General features: G+C 35.5%; 1 protein-coding gene across 14 annotated transcripts in view; it reads right to left on the bottom strand.

The window, feature by feature from the left end:
- The window catches only part of FOXP2 (forkhead box P2), a 394702-nt gene that overhangs the window by 124659 nt on the left and 252604 nt on the right, over positions 1-17439 (bottom strand). For 7 of the 14 annotated variants that reach the window (XM_079304705.1, XM_079304713.1, XM_079304714.1 and 4 more), the window contains one exon: positions 13768-13824. The exons of the other annotated variants lie outside the window; for them this stretch is intronic. In XM_079304705.1, the coding sequence (XP_079160831.1) occupies positions 13768-13824 (57 nt within the window). The remainder of the gene's footprint in view (positions 1-13767; positions 13825-17439) is intronic. 14 annotated transcript variants of the gene reach the window in all.

The raw sequence follows: 17439 nt of genomic DNA, 5'->3' as shown, positions 1-17439 counted from the left end.
GCAAAGAAAATTGAGGACAAATCTGCCCCACTCGGAAGCCCACCTGCTTGTAACACAAATCCAAGCCACATAGCCTTTCTGATTTCACCTATGAGAGATAGATTGAACAATTTTTACAGTATTTGCCTATAGAAGTAGAAGTAGATGCAGAAGTAGACCAGAGAGCTGAGGCTATTGGCACCTATCTCAAAGAATACATTAGCTAAAAAACCTACATGTTCCCTAAGAAGGATTTCACTCAATGAACCCAACATCAGACTATGCCAATATTCAAACAACAATAACAAAAGAAAAACAAAGATTTTTCCATCTTCTGAATCTATGCTCAGGTGTCTTGCCTAGTAGTACAACACAAACCCGGAAGACATCAAAATGTCTGAAACTATATTATGCTCCAGAAGAAGAGGCAATATTCTTTGACACTGTATTGCAGCCTCAAGTACTCCCATCACCAGGCTGCTAGACAGGAGAACAAGAGGTGGTAGCGCCCACAAATGCAGTAGTAAAGTAAGCTCACCCCTACAGGGTGGGATTATGTGAACATAGAATATGTTTAGAAACATTTACTACATTAACAATACAGGAATTTGTGCAAATGACTGCCTGGCTCTTGGATCCCCAGGCTGCCCAGCTTTTCCAAGGCTGAGAAAATTCTCCATTTGTTCAGGACAGCAACTCTTCATGCCTGGGGAATTTCAAAATTATACAGTAGAGCACACTGAGGGTTGGGGGCAAGTAGGGAAAAACGTTCTGGATCACAGTATAACTTACATTCCTCAAGTGCCTCAGTTCAGAAAGCATAAGAATGTCTCTAGATATGGCTCTGGTTTCCTCGGACTAAAAGCATTTTGCTGTTGGTGGGTTGGTTGGTTAGTGGCAGGGGTGATGCTGTGTGTGTGTGTTTTGTTCTCTTAGGTTGACACAGACAGTTTCAGTATACTGAGGCTCTAATTTTGATTCACAGTTGTGGTCTTCCCTGCAACATAAATGCCACTAGAAGAAATGATCCTCAATCTACCTGAGCTTCTGTTCAATCCTGATGTTAGCCAGTTGAAGAGAAAAAGCAACAGTAATAAAGTGATAAATGCAACATGAAGTCTTATAATGCTGTTTAATAAAAGGAAATTAATCACATAATTGTCATAAACCTATTTTCAAACAGCAATCTATCAGAGAGAAATTATGCATCTGTAGTTATTGACCTTTCATTTCACCATGACTAATTTGTAATTAGACTAGTTTTGTGAAAAATAATAGTTAATTACCAGATTCTTTTCACTCTAATTTTTTTGGCAATTTTTGTTGTCATTGTTGTTTGGTTGGGTATTTTGGTGTTAGTTTTTTATTTTGAGGGTTTTTTGGTTGTTTTTTGTTTTTTGGTTTTTTTTAGTGTCTTCCTTTTTTTTTCCCCTGTGTGAAGGATTCTAAATAAATACAAGGCACTAATAATTAGCAGTTTACATATTTCATTTTATAAAGCCAATTTAGCTTCTCTCCCTGTAACCCAATTTAATAGATTCTAAAGACTTTTGGAAAAACAACTCTAATTTTCTCTCACTATTTGGCTGACCAAGAACTAGAAACAAAACACCCATAACAGCTACATGCTTCAATTCCTGGCAGCATTAGCAGGAATGTCTTTCCCATAGACATAGTCTGCACTGGTCATTAGGGCTCCATGTCACACCATGCATAACATGGTGCCTGACAGCACATCCAAATGTTTTCTCCAAAGCTCCAACCAGCTCAAGAATGCAAATGTCAAGGGTTAGGAGAGATGGGGGTTCACAACACCAGAATTGTGCTCGAACCTGACAATCTCCATTCTTTCATCCCACATGCCTGAACTTAACTTTTCTTTTGTACACACAGAAGCAATCTACTCTACTTATTTCCTTCTCCTTACATTACACAGTGACTGAATTTATGAAATGAAAAAAAAAGAACCAAAAAACAACAAACCAGAAAAACCCAGGAAACAATGCACACACAAAAAGTCAGCAATCCAAGCTCATCCAAACTCACAAATATTCTGACACTGCTATACTCTTCCATGGGCTGCGATTTTTAAAAGATTGGGACATGTAATAGCTAAACAGGAGAGCTCTTAATTCTCTTAATCTCTTAATTCTATATGAAAATAATGTGGTAATTGTGGCATGTACCAGACTTCCACATGAAAACTGGTATGATCTATTTCCAATGAAAATCTCCTAACTGTGATATAAAAACTATTTAAGTATGCAGACAAAGAAGAACAATCACTACAGCTATCCCATGTGTGAAGCCAGAAATAAAAAAATCCTTAAAATTATTATAAGTTTATATAATATTATTTTTATATGGTAGCAAGTATCAATAGGATTTGAAAGGAGTTGGTTTAAAAAAAGACCTTCTTTCTAGTCTGTCCATCGTAGACATTTTCTTACTGGCTGTGAAACCTAAATTCAATTAAAGCAGTCAGAAACAAAGTATTGTTGATTTAGGTAGAATAACAGATTATTTGATAATTTACAAATAAGAAAGGAACTGATGCAAGTTAAATCAAGGGTGGTCCCATGTGTGTTAAAATCAAATTTGGGAGCAACTTTGGAAGTGGAAAGAAACAGAGTATCAAAGAAAGTACTGTAACTGTTAGAAGGCTGTTAGAAGGCAATGGTTTTAACTGCTCGAAATCTGAAATGAGATTTTAAAATTAAGGTCAATGAATTCATCACAGAGATTATTAATAAAATTATTACCAAGTAATCATCACCAAGATATAAACTAAACCAAGAAGTGAGGCAGATGCAAACCAGACAAAAGCATGGCACTCAATCATTTTGTTCTGCCAACAGCAAGATTCCCAGAATAGAACCTCAAAGTTGAGAGCACAGATCTGAAGACTGACTACTTTCGTTAAGTAATACAGAGAGGTAAAATAACATGCAAAGAACAAATGCCAAAATAATTTTAGCCTAAAATAGCCCTTGCCATTGAAAAACATCTATCTTTACAACTTATTTTCAATTAAATTACATTCTGCAGTCACTGGTAAAGGAGTGCTGACACAAAGTATCAGAAGCACAGATGCCTCATCTGGATACCCTCCGTGCAAGCCACTAACCAAAACTACCCATCAAAGAAAATGGATCTACGTGGTACCAAAATCAAATAAAATTACAGTAATTATACTAATCAAACTTTCTCAGCCAATCCAAGTGTGAGAAATTACATGTCCATTGAAGAGCTGCTGATTGAAAGGGCTCCAAATATTTGAATGGTAACAATTTGATTTACCTTGCCCTTACAAATTCATATCCAGAGGAATGAGTGAGACTGTAACCATGAAAGGAAATATTATCAATATGGTCATATCAAGCTTTTAGAGTATGGGGGAAAGGCACAAAAGCCATTATTGAAATATCCAGTTGACTATCACTGGAAAAGAAAAAGGTCATGACTGGGTTTCACATTTGAAATTATAAATTTAAAAGGTGTTTTAAATGGTTTTAATAGTTCTAATTATTGACTTTTAGTTCTTGCTCTTACTAAGAGCATAATTTAAAGAAATCTTAAATTTAATACATATAGCTGTGATGAAAACCATGCATTGAAGACATAAAAAATTCTGTCATATTATTATGATAAAAGCAACTAGGACACAAAAATAGAAGTGTCATATACAAAACTGATACTTTCTCTACTTTCCTCAACCTTCTAAAGACTCAGTTAGTGAAATGTACCCAGCTAGGGACACAATGGTTCAAAGAGGTAGACCATTTTACCAGTAACCAGATAAGAATTGTAATAATGATGTCAACGAGAAAATCCAACATATGGAATAGCAGAAGTCTGATCATAACAATAGGATTAAACTCCAACCCTAAAGCAGTAAGAGTCACCAGCAAGATTTTGCACAGAGCAAATTAACTGTATTCCATGGGAAAGACAAGCAAAAATGGCCTTAAACTGAATCCAGGGAGATTTAATTAAATTTAAGAAGAAACTTTCCAATGGTAGAGTAGTGGAAGAGTACAATAAATTGTGTACATGCTGCAAAATCACTATTGCTGATCCTGTTCAAGAAGCATCTCAAAGAACAGTTAAGAGCACCAATTCTGCTCTGGGACACAGAAGATCTTTAGAAGTCTCAGAGCTCTGTTTTATATGATTGTGTGGCTCCTGTGAAAGCATGCCAAGTTTGGATTACTGTGATGTCTAACACCTTGCTACATTTCAAATAACACCATGTTCTCATAAACTGAATATCATGGAGCTCCAGCATGGTTTGTTTCCATGGTGAGCTAACAGCAGAGGATCAGAAAGAGCAGCACACAGAGAGTTGCTCTTTGGAATTTTCCAACCTTACATGACCACTTTTGTGTTTATGAGACTATCCTTGAAATTTTGGACTGGACAGGGAAATAGTGTATAAAGAACAAGAGATGGCTTAGAAATAAATGCTCTGTGCCATAACTGCAGTCAGAGCCGCTGACCAGGATTCTTGTGTCCTCACCTCCAATTATGGGCACAACAGTAGCAGAAAACAAGATTTTCTTGTTATTACAATTCTTACTGGAAACAACAGAGATGCAGCAGAAATGGAGAACTAAGAAGAGGAGAGAAAGATAAGGCAAGAATTAGAGTTCAAACTACCACTAGATCAACTTAAGTCAGACATCTTCACAAACAAAAACAAGCAAAAACAAACTGATACATTTTTGGTCACATTTTTAATGAACTAATTTGATCCAAAGTCACTACACAATCTCAGTCACATTAAAAATCAGTCCATATTGCTAAGCTAAAGCAGCTGAACTGAAATCCTACTGTGCTTTTTCTTTTTACTTATGAATATTTTTGTGATGCCTTCAAAAACTTCAGTTAACATAAACTAAACTATTCATATAAATAGGAACATATTTAAAAAAAGAATTGTTAGGGGAAGAAACAATAAACCTGAATGTAAACAGGCAATATAACAATAGCCATTTAATTTGCAATCTTTCAAGACTTTTGAGAAACCATATTTTGGAGACAGACGTGTAGTTAGTTGGTCTTCAAGTAAAAACCCAAAAAAACCCAGTAAAAACTTGTCTTGATATGAGATAAAGAAGTAAATTATGCAAACAGCTGCCTATTTCTAGATACTAAACTTATCAATGGCAGCATTGGGCAATAGTTTTGAATGTGCTGAAATAAAAAGTCTGATTTAAACTCCTTGGAATAATTCTGAGCACTAAAATCTGGTACTAAGTGTGAGACTTCAGAGGAACCTCTGTTCCAAGATCACAAATGGGTTTATATGTTTATATAAAATATGCAAGTGCTACGTGATCTTGTGGTCTACTCTGACCTGCTTGAATTATTACAATTTCAGCTTTTTTCTTGGACTGCTCATCTACCTTTTAACTTTATGGTGCATTTTGTGATGATCTAGCAGGCACAATCCAACACACAGACCTGTCTCTGAAGAATACCAATCTTCAGGTTCTTGCTGTAGTTGGCAAATGAATTGTATGTTTTGAAGGGTAGCCTTAACAGTCAGTGTAGACAGTGCTACTGAGAAAGCATTCTCCACTTCGGGGACTTTTAAGAGTGAAGATTATAAAAAGAGTGAAATGACAAAGAGCTTTAATTTTAAGCTAAAATGCAAGTATAAAGAGACAGGCAAATGTCCTCAGGCTCCTCATCCTAGTTTCAGTCCTTGTGAGGACATCTAGTAGGAAGTATATTCTTTATGATTAGAAACTTGCAGGGATAAAAAAGAAAAGACCTGAAGCTATTAAAATTGTTTTGCAGAAGAGGAATAAAGATATTTTGCAATTCCCAGGGCATTTAGGTGCTGGAGAACTGATAGCAACTGTGCAAGGAATTCCCAAGTAATATGCATGAGCAATGCAACAGGTTAGGCATTTGAATTGAAAGGTAGATGTTTCTATCATACTTCATCCAGCTCACCCAGGAAAAAAATTATCCTTTTTATACTGCCTTGGCATCTACAGTAATCTTCCTAAACAGCAAGCTAATCAAGAAATTATAATTGCAAATCTGCTCAGGGGCATTATCACCTTTAAATGTATTTGTAAAAGCAGACACACCCAGTCATGTTGCTGCCAAACATGTGTAACACATCACATCAGTTAAAGTTTCTCCTGGCATCAGACAGTAAAAATTTCCTCTGAACCATGCAGCATATATTACATAATCACTACCACTAACATGCACATAAGAAAAAAGCACTGGCTACCTAGTGCATGATTAAAATATTTTGGAAATTAAGTTTAGATATAAATTTTACTCCATATATTGCTTCAACTATTCTTGCTTTACATAAATCAAAACTTAATAATCAACTTTTATTTTTTCAGTCTTCTGTCATATCATCAACTTATTATTATCTAAGCTCAGTCACTAGTCTTCTTTTCTAAAAGCACTCCTCTTTATACATTGCGCAGAGTTCAGATTTCATGTCCAGATTCTCCTTTCTGTAATACCTTCTTTTTCCATCTTGGTACATTTTAAACCTCAGAAAATCGTAACTATATTGCCTTTTAATTTAATTTACTAGGCAGAATGTAGTGCATATTCTCTGTGAACATTTATCTATCTTACTAGATCATCACTTCTTCATACCATGAGTTTCATGTACCACACAAAACATGGATCTATTCCTGACTAAATATCTCAATACTAGCACAATGTTACAATCCACAATGAACTTGAATTTAGCTGTTATTTTTAAAATTTTATTTTAAATTTATTTAATTTTAAAATTTATTTTACTTTTATTTATATTAGAGATGGATTTTTTTATTTGGCAGGATGAAACATAGATAATTTCATCCCTGAGATTTGGGAAAAAAATACATTACAGACATCATAGTATTACAGTATTTTTAGTCAGAAGGCCTTGCCTTTCATGAGAAAGCCTTCTGGATAATGCCTATTCCTCTACTGCAGTTCCCAGGACTCTTCTTGTGCCATAGGACAGTGGACTGAAGAATAAAAACAGGAGAGAAACTATTTCATGTGAGGACATTGGGATGGCTTTGAAATACTTTCTGGAGCTCAGTTTATGGCATAAGCCTTATGCAGCTACCTGAAGAAAGAGCTGTGGCCAGTAGGTGAAACAATGTTTGATTTTAGATGAATGCCAGAGGTACTCACCCTCTTCTCCAGCAATCCCCAGTTTCATTAATAACACTGAGACATGAACCCTGCAAGTACTTTCATGTACAGCACTACAAAAAATATAGGGAGGGCATTACTGAAAAAGGCATGACAACAATATCACTTTTACCAGCTCCCAGGCTTTTCATACACTGAAAACTGGAGAGTGACTGAGAATGTGATTTTCTGCACCAGCAAGCTCTGGGCATGCATTTTTTACCTGTGCTGACCCACACTCTCTCAAGCTATGCCCTGGCACACAGCTCTACAGTCAGACTTTTCCAAGGACCAATCTGACTACAGAACTGGGCACAGCATTCCCAATTTTGGGGACTAAAATGCTTATTAGCTTACGTGTGTCTCACCCTGTGTCAACTGCTCAGTTTAGTATCCAGAAACTATGTTTAATTTACTAGTGAAGATCATGGCTATGTGCTCAAAACACTAGAGCCACACCTTGTTTTGGAGCCTCTCTTGGGAGAAGCAGCCAGGCTGTGATTTTGGGATGGCTTGTGAGAGTGTCAAAGATGTTTAATTTCATATCTCCATTCAATTTCATATCAGGTGGGAAAATACATTGTCAGAAACAAGAGCAGACACTCCAGGGTGGGAGAATCAAGACTCCTTTCATTCTGAACTGCTGCATCCTGAACCTCCCATGGTGTATCTGCTGATGAGTTTTAAGTACCAGTTGTATATGGACACCTTATGCATCTGGGATGAGCTCTACTGATGAAAGTAAAAATTTTGACAATAGCCACTGTTTCATGAAAAATCTTCATTTCTTTCTTCAAAGAAGCAGTGGCAAAAACCCCCAAAGCATTCAAAGCATCTGCTTTCAGAGTCATCCACGAAAATAGTACCATTTCTAGAAATACTAATATGGTTGATAGTATTTCTCATATTCATGTTCAGGCACTTAAGACTGAGTATTCAGAGTTAGGTAATTTGACAAAGGATCTGAACAAAGCAATTTCCTTTGAGCTCAGGTTAGTCACTAACTGCAGGAGTACCCCAGATCTCAGTGCTGGGAATGAACTCCATCTGCTACTGGCAAAGGAGCAAGCGGGTTACTCAGCAAGGTGACTGGGACTCTGGAATGAGATGACAGAGAGCATTGCAAAGGCTCTGGTGTATCACCAGTGGCATTTGCACAAAAACAAGTATAAAGAGTAAACATGTCCTACTTCAAGAAATTAAGGATTTTATTAAAAATAAAAGGGATTATTTTATTTGTTTATATTAAGGATATCATGGAAATGAGATTTTTTTAGGAAAAGCATATTGTGAAAATGAAAAGTGTTAGGAACCTATTTAAGAATTATTTAATCATCAGTAGTGCTTTTCTTTATATTGTTCTGTGTCAGAATTTGGGAAGATTCTGGCTTGAGGTTTTGTGTCTTTCTGAAGAATAACTGAATTACTCCTTCATTGCAATAAAAAACAGAGAAAAGGTGAATCACAGAAGGACTAAAACTGTACATTTAGGACAATTTTTAGATTTTTTTTTTACAAGTGCAAAGAGAATAGCACCAAAATAAAAACAGTGGAAGTAATGTTGAAGAGAAATTAAATTTCTTCCCAACTTGGAAGTATTAAAAAGTAATCAGAGTACAAAAATCAGGCCAGAACAATATCACTGAGAATAGATATTTTAGTGAGTAGAGATGATTATGCTACTGAAGAAAAAAAATTAATTTTACTTAAACTGACATCCTTAATTTCCAAGGGAAGTGTTTCTCTGACTAGTCTGACACAGTTTAAGTAGTATAGATAGTCTCTCTTTTATAACAAACATTGGTAGGCTCCAAAGTGACCTAATAGGAACCATCCTTTGAAATTTGAACACATGGAATTTACTCAAGCTTTTCTAACATCTTGCAAGACAAGTTACATCATAAGCCCCATTTAAAATTATTTACATGTGAATTAATAGCACTCCAAAGTAGACATTTTGCAACCAAGTTAAAGTTCAAATTAACCCTAAGAGCAATGCCCGCAGGAATTTTCACCTTCACCAATCATTAAATTTGTTAGAAGAAGGAAATTTTGGCAAATGCAAGTGATAGCAACTGGAGCATTTGTTTTCCAGGTTGTAAGTTTTTTTCAGACAAGGTTTTCTTAACATTTCTGCATTTTTGAGAACCACAAGCCTCTGTTGCAACTCCTTATTTAATCTCTGTTCTAGAGTATATTTTTAAATTTTTGCAAACATATTATCCCATATTATTTATGGCATAGCAGAATTCTGATTTCTGTTCAATTTGAGCTTTTTTCCCTAGGTGTCATAAGGAGACAAAACAATGACACCTAAAGCTTCAACGACACAGTTTTATAAAAATTGAAAATGAAAGACAATGAAAAGAAAGTTTCTACTTGAGAGAAAAGAAGGGGATTTAGCAATGTACACTCACAGTAATAAATTACAGTGTTGTACCTAACCTGTCACACACCGTATGCATTCATCCACACTGTAAGACAGCTGCAGCAAGTTTCCTGACTTTCTCAAGTAAAAATAAGGTTTTGGAAACAGAGGTAATACAGCATTTCACATGACAATCTTTAATACACCCTCAAATTCCAATAATTAGTAGGACCAAACATAAGAAGATATCTGGTCCTGTATCCAGAGTTGCATTTCTGAAACTGTTTTCTATACAGAAAGGAATAAAAGCTTGTGACAAGCAAAGGAAGAAGGGACAGGTCAAATCTGTGTTAGATTAAACACTTATACTTTTAAGTTTTACCATATGTTGATAGTCCAGAACATTACAAATATAATTGAATATAAAATATCTTTATATGGAGGGGTGTTCAACCAGTACAAATTAGCTGCAATTAAATCCTGCCCTTGCTAATTATTATATGTGTTCAACTGTCAGTCTCTCATGTCTACTCACACTGTAGCTAATTTCAAGCAATATCTAAAGAATGTAGATTTCAAACAGATATAAACCCCTTCAGTCTAGTAAAGCAGAAACGCAAGGCAGCAGTAAAATTCAAGGCACAGACCAACTCCATTCTGCCATGAAACACAAGAATGGAGTGTGCAGAGATGTTAATTTGACTAGGACACCTTCCACCAAGGGCTAACATTTCTGTAGAATCCTCAAGGCAGATACAAATGTTTCTGAACAACAACACTCCCCCTCTTTAATTTTTTTTTTCTCTCTGTTTAATGTTGATGGAGGATGCCAGATGGATGGTTTTAGAGATTAAAATGCCCTTTTTCTATGTTCAGGGGAAGTTCAGCACAGTCAGCTGCAGGATCTACTAAATGCAGCCTGTTACTGCTTCCTTTCAAGGGGTACAAAAGTAATTCTATTTTCATGCTCTTTTACTCTTCATTTCTTGTACTGATTATGCCAATTAGAGCAGTCCTCTTAGTCACATGGTCATCTGCCTTCTAGAAATCTTACCTGCCTGTTTATATGCTTGCAGGTACTGACAGCTGCAGAATGAATTTGATACAGATCATTTAACTATCCCCAACAATGAGCGAGGAGATAAGCAACAGACTGAGTGGTAAACACCACTGTGTAATTTATACCATTTCTGCCTTTTACTATATGCTCTTTTACTATGGAATACAGACTGCATAATCTTAAATACTTATATATAATATATATTCTAGAAAGTATCTTTAATCTGGAAGAAATATTCTACTGTCTTTACTGCAGATATGTGGAACTGTCTTAAATGTGGGGATCAAAGAGAGAACAGTATCTAAGGAGGATGTGTGACTGCTCATCTGCTAACAAAATCTAAGTTCTTTGCCTCTAAACCTCCATAGTTTACAAATACTCCTTTTCCAGTGTAGAGAATATCTAGTTCACACATTCTGCTTTGTTCCCTGGTGAATGCACCATTTGTTTTCAAACCAAAATCAAATCCTTTCTTCTCAAAGTCCTAGTCAATGTGACTTCCTAAAGAATCTTGTCTACATTTTTTTCTTCTGATCTGTCAGCCTTCCTTTTCTTATTATGGTTGTCTTCTTCCCTTGGTGACTCCAAGGGCTTCCTCACATTGCCCAGCATCCTAGCCTCATCTTCACTCACGTTTCTATTTCACTCAAGAACTTAAAAGCCTTCTCTGAAAATTTTTCAGCAAATTTTCTAATACTGACCTTAATCTTTCCAAATGTTGTATTTACATTTTAAGACGCTTAAGTTTAAATAAATAAAAATAATCAATAAAAAGTAAAAAAAAATTATTAGCATGATAGATATGTAAAACAGACTGATTTAATGATACTTCATTTGTTCTTACCTCGTTCTTAACTAACTGCTCTTTTCTCCTGTATTTTAATCCCTGCTGAATCTAATTTATATGCTGTGATTAGTGTGTTTAGAATAGCCTTACTTTCAGCTGGAAGGGGTTCAAAGATGTTAGTGCTTTGTAGTGCAACAGTATTATTTTGCTTACAGTAGTAAGCGTTCAGAATATCTATGAAGTTCCAAACACAGTAGGAGCAGAAGCAATAACAATCAGCTGATATTAAAATATACCATGTCATTTTATATGTAATAGTAGCTGCAGTTAAAGCCACTCTTTTCTGTGAACAGAATATACATGAATAACAGAAGGCTTTTACATGCCACATAATAAGCAGACCTGCATACAAAAGCATTTAACATGCAAAGATAAATGAGGCCATTGGAAGAGAGATTTGCCAGGAAAGAAGAGACTGGGACTCTGTATTAACACTTGGGCAAAGTCCATGAAGCCAAGTATGCTTTTGCCTTTGGACATGAGGATTGTTTTACAGGCAGAAGGGAAGCTGAAAGTGCCAAGTTCAGAGCCCTCTCCACAGTGTGACCACACCTGCACATAACCAACTTCATCAATCAGAAATACGCTGTGTGCAATGTATCAGAAAAATGAAGAACAGGGGCTAAAGAAAACTGCTCTGAACAACAGCAGAGAATGCAGAAAAAGAAATCAGATAAAACAATACTCCTCATTAGCCTTTCATTTTCTGAAATGCTGAGTATTGAAAAAAGCAAGTTAACTACACATAGTATAGCACTGACTTACAGGTTTTACCAGGACATCTCAAAAGATCCTGGTACGGAGAAGAAAGACAGATAATCTTTATTTTTGTGAGCTTTGATTTCTTTTTTAATGGTAACAAATTCCATACTTTTAAAAATTTGCTTGAAAATTCTTTAGGAGAATCCTAAACAGGGCAACGCAAGAATCTGTTCATTCTGCAAAATGGCCATCATCTTCAAGACTGGCTGCAGTTTGCCCTTTGTGCTTTGAGACTGAGAATTCAAAAATGCAGACCTACAATAGCCAAGCTGCCCCTTTTTATCTGGAGGCTTTGGGTATCCCCCAAGATTTTTATATAAATGTAGTGCACTGTGGTTTACATTAGAAAAGGAAACATTTATCTTATCACATTGATATCGGCTCAGTACAATATTACATTCTGGAATAAGAAAATATTGCAACTTTTCTTGAAAAGGTCAAGAGGTACTGTTTATCTTCAGGGCATAATGAATTACATCGTATTTCCTCCCCAAGAACTCTGAAAGGATGGAATATGTTTTGACGCACAGTGCAAAACTCAGGGCTCTGTGATAGTAGGTGGAATAACAAACAAAGCTGTAGTGGAATACTTCAAGCTTCAAAATTCTGTATAAATACAAATTTATGTGAGAAACCTGGCTAACAAGTAGTGCTATTGCTAATAAAAAAATATGTGTGACAATTCTAATAAGGCATGACCTTCAAATCTCTTCAACCTCTTAACTGCATCCTAAATTCAAGTTTACTTACTTAGATTATTACATGTTAAACTTTATAGCTGTTCAGCTAGGTAATGCAACATCTACAAGTTTCTGGTTTCCAATATTGTAATCAAAATACTTCTTTTTATTTATGAAAATCATATTCCCTCTTATGTCTGATTGTTTGCTTTATGCTACAAGAGTCACACTCTCAATAAATGTTTCCGGTTATGTTTCATAATGTTAAAAAAAATAAAAAGATAGCTGAATGAAATCCCAGTAATAGAGACTTGTGTGTCCTCATATTTTCTGTATCAGGACAAGTGACTAATTAGAGGAAATTTTAGTGGAAAATCTATAATGATATTTACAGGCATAAAAATATTTTTCCCACAGAAAATAACAAAAAACAGAAACAATTTTTTATACAACCTCATCTTTCAATACCTCATCTATTGTATCAATAGGAAATAATATGTGAATTGGTCCTAAATATTAATTTTTCAAAACAAATGAGAAATTGAATTAACAATGATGAGGGTCTGTGGAAAAAAAAATAGTGTTAAACTAGGGCATAATAGCAACACAATACATTTGAAAAATCTCTACTCCTCTGCAAATTTTCCTTTGCATTCATATTTTCCCTATTGTATTAAGAAGTTAGCAGAATGCAGATGGAGATTGGAGCAGTAATCTGGAAGGGAGATGTGTGTCAGCATGCCCCTTTTTTTCCATCACAGCTGGGCTGGTTGTCTGCTACCTACTAGCCAAGATTGCTGCAAGGAGCTTTTCCTTACTCTGTCCAGTTGAAACTCAAAACAATGATCACTGTGGTCAGCTTTCACTTTACCACTTAATACGGGAAAGAAGTACTCACCGAGCTGAAATTCGTCTCAGATGGCAAGTGAGAGCTAACAGCACCAGCTCTTGTAATCTGTTCATTCAACACAAGAATTCACATTTCAATTTATTCTGCCATGAGATCTTGAAACACACAGTGGTCAAAGAAGAATCAGTAGGCAGGGGGTGCTCTAACACATATTATAGATATTTGGTAATGTGGAAAAAAAAAATGCAAGACACAAACCTGGAAATGTGTAAAGACACACCTAGACTAAACACCCAGGACAGTCAAGGAGACATTTAACTTCAATGCAGATAAGAGTGAGAAATAAAGAAGAGGTGAATACAGAAATCTTTCTATTTGTGGGTACTGGGTCAATAAGAAAACAATAAAGATCAATATGAACTGCATCACTTGAGGGCACTAAGCCTCCATCAGACCTACAAACAGAAATGCCACCTCAGTGACAACAGCTGAACAGCTTCAATGGCAAGAGCAGGCAAGATCTCAATATCAAAGTTGTTATCTGAAATAAAGTAGCTTAATAGATTGAGCTTGAAGCTACATCGTGTGGGAGAAAAATCACAGCTAGACCAATTTTCCAACAAATGTGCCAAACACATGTTTATGGAGTAAATCAAGGCTTCATTTTTTTAGATAAGAACTCCTGCCCCATGATATAGAAAACAGGAAAAGAAACAAGAAAAGGAAATATATTACTGTAAGTAATAAAGAAATATTAACTGGAGTGTAATATCATGATCTCATGGTTATGATCAAACTGAATAAACAGACAGGGTTGGGATCATAGAGTTGCTCAGCAAAAAGTCTGCTTGGAAAATTATTTGAGTCTTACTTGTCATATACAGAAGTTAAGTAACTATTAGAAGAAAGTAAAGTGAAATGAAAAGTCTATTTATATTCAAAAACTTCTGAATGAATTCTCCATGAATTCTTTTGTTTTCTGGTAAAAGTTTTGTCTCCTCTGCTTTTACTAATAGAACAAAAGTTGAAACATACCAAATAATTTAAAGTATCACCAAACATATCAAGAGATTTTTTGCAGAAAAATGAAACAATATCTATTTTCATCAGATCAAGATATTAACCACGGGTGCCTCTGTCCAAAACTGTAATGAACAAAACACATAAAACACTCTCTCTGGTTTTCTATCCAAAGTACTCTCACATTCTTAAAATATGCTACAACCAAAGCAAAAAAAAGAAAATAAGTTTGCAGACTTACAGGATGGTTAGATTTTAATAGGGCACTTAGGTTATAATAACTTACTATCAGATTAATGATAAATATTAATAGCCCTGAATAGGGCTATGCCCAGTTCTGCCAGTTGGCTCCTAAATATGTCATCTGAGATTGAAGCAGAGTTGCAGAGTTTTTGATCAAAGTAATACTCTCAATTTTAAGAAGAGTGCTTAGCATGCATAAAATGCTCAAAATTCCTAAAAAATTGCCTTTCGAGTCCAAACTGCTAAAACAGTAATGCAAATGCCTAAATATAAAGTAGTAAAAATAAAATAATGTTCCACATGTTTAGCCAAGTTCTATCATTCATCCCTTACTATTTAGGGAAAAAAATGCATATAAGAGGATAGCTCTGTTATCCTTCCACACCTTTTAGGAAAAGCACCTTTGACTGTAAAACTAAATGAAGTTTTCTACTTTGATTTTTTTCATTTCATCTGTTTTTTCTGCATCTTATTTATCAGGTTCTACCAATGGTTTTCTGTTGGAGTTTTTTGAGTCTTTTGGCTACAGATTTCTCACTGGAGTTTGGCAATCAAATTTTATAAATTAATTTTTTAAATACAGAGTCAGAAATTTTTTCTTCATACTCTTTTTGCATGTAGCAATACTGGCACAGAATGTTGGTAAATTACAATAATTCAGACCAATTGAAAGGACTGCCTATATCTCAGTAAATCAGATTATCATTCTCAGGTTCCTCTGAGAAGGAACTGAGGATATCCCTGGACTTGCTGGGCATTTTAGATTTAACACTTGGCCTCTCAGAGCAGTCTTCATCTTTTAAAACTGTTTTTTGGCTTCAAGGAACATTTCTGAAGGCTTTGTCTAGCTCCAGGCACTTAACCCTGGTTTGCACTTGCAGTGCACCAAAGGCTGTGGCTTCCAGCTAGGAAGTCACTGACTGACTGACAAAGAGACACAATATCCTGGAACAGTACAGGGAGTACAGACTGAAATTGTATCCTTGATGCACTCTGCACATTTTGACAAAACAAGGAGAAAGTAGGTACTGTCTGAGGTTCTGAAAAAATTTTGGAGCCCAGCTTAAGAAGCAGGAGGGAGATTGATTGAGAAGAACAACAAAATACGGGGAGAAAAATAGATTTTGTGATCATTATGTAATTATTTCCAACCTGTGGGAAGGGGAGATGAAGCAATTAGTGGCCATCCTTGGGAAAGGAGAAATAAAAAAAGGCTCTTTCTGCCTTGAGGAATCTTTCACATCTCATTCACATCACAGGGACTGTTGGAAGTTACAGTTAGCCCTTACAGCACTTTTCTGATCATTGGGCTATGTGTAAAAAATATTTGATATTTTGGGCCACTCTTCCCTTATATTGCTAAAAAACCCTCTTCAAACTGAAGTTTGTCTATTAAGCCTCAGGTAGTAGGGCCTTTAAGATCAGGAAGGATAAGAAGAGCCCTTAGGACACTTAGCACAGTTAATCATGAAAGGCAAGAAACGGAGTAAGATATTTGCTCATTCCATTGTACAGAAGCAATTAGGGAGTACAGACCTTGCTAACAGATTTTCCTTATTTTGTTATTTTATTAAGGAAACTATGAAAGACGAGGAAAAACTCCAATCAGAAGTTACAGGACATCATGGTGGGTTTTCACCAAATGAAATGAATGAAAGTATAATTAAGTTTTGCAGTGCAATGTTTCTCATGTATCCATTGTGATTCAGTGATGTACAAACAATAGATTAAAGAATATTTTGTGTTATCTATACACATAAGTTGCATGAGGATAGATTTTCAGTCTCTCTTTAAAAGCTCTGAAAAGCAGCCCAAAAAGAACAGGATAAGGTTTTTGAGAGAAGCTTTTAGCAGCACAAATCCACGCAGCAGCAAAAATGGAGTGTGCTAGCCACTTTGTTGTATGCAGACAGGTGATAATTTCCATTCTGGGATACTTTAGCAGCTGAGATGATTGATATCATGTTTGTGTGCATCACAAACACCATCAGAACGGGGTTAGTTTAGCCTGATACACAATACTCCTGCTTCAAAGATGCTCACAAGTTCTGGCATAGAGTTTAAGTATTCCATATTTTTCCCTCAGATTCGTTCTTCTGAACATTATTATCAATATAGATGCTATGATTGTTTTATTCATTCTGGGTTTTTCCAAGTAAGGTCACAGGACTGACTTTTGAACCATTGGTTTATAAAATGTTCCATGTGCCCACACAAGTAAAAATTGCATTAAAAATGCAATGCAGTAACACAAGATTATACAAACTGCAGTATTTTTTAAAATTATCATTAAGTTAGAGGCCTATAGAAAAAGAAGAAAGTTATGGTTTTACTTAAGCAGGATTATAAGTATGAAACAAATGGAATGAAAGAGGATAGCCAAACATCGTTCATTATTTGCAGTAATGTTATACAGCAGCCACAGCATCAAATTGCAGGCATGTAATTAGGATTGCT

The sequence above is a fragment of the Erithacus rubecula genome (genome assembly GCF_903797595.1).
Source record: "Erithacus rubecula genome assembly, chromosome: 4".
Lineage (NCBI taxonomy): Eukaryota > Metazoa > Chordata > Aves > Passeriformes > Muscicapidae > Erithacus > Erithacus rubecula.
The sequence above is the reverse complement of the archived record's forward strand: the minus strand, read 5'-3'. Positions and strand labels throughout refer to the sequence as shown.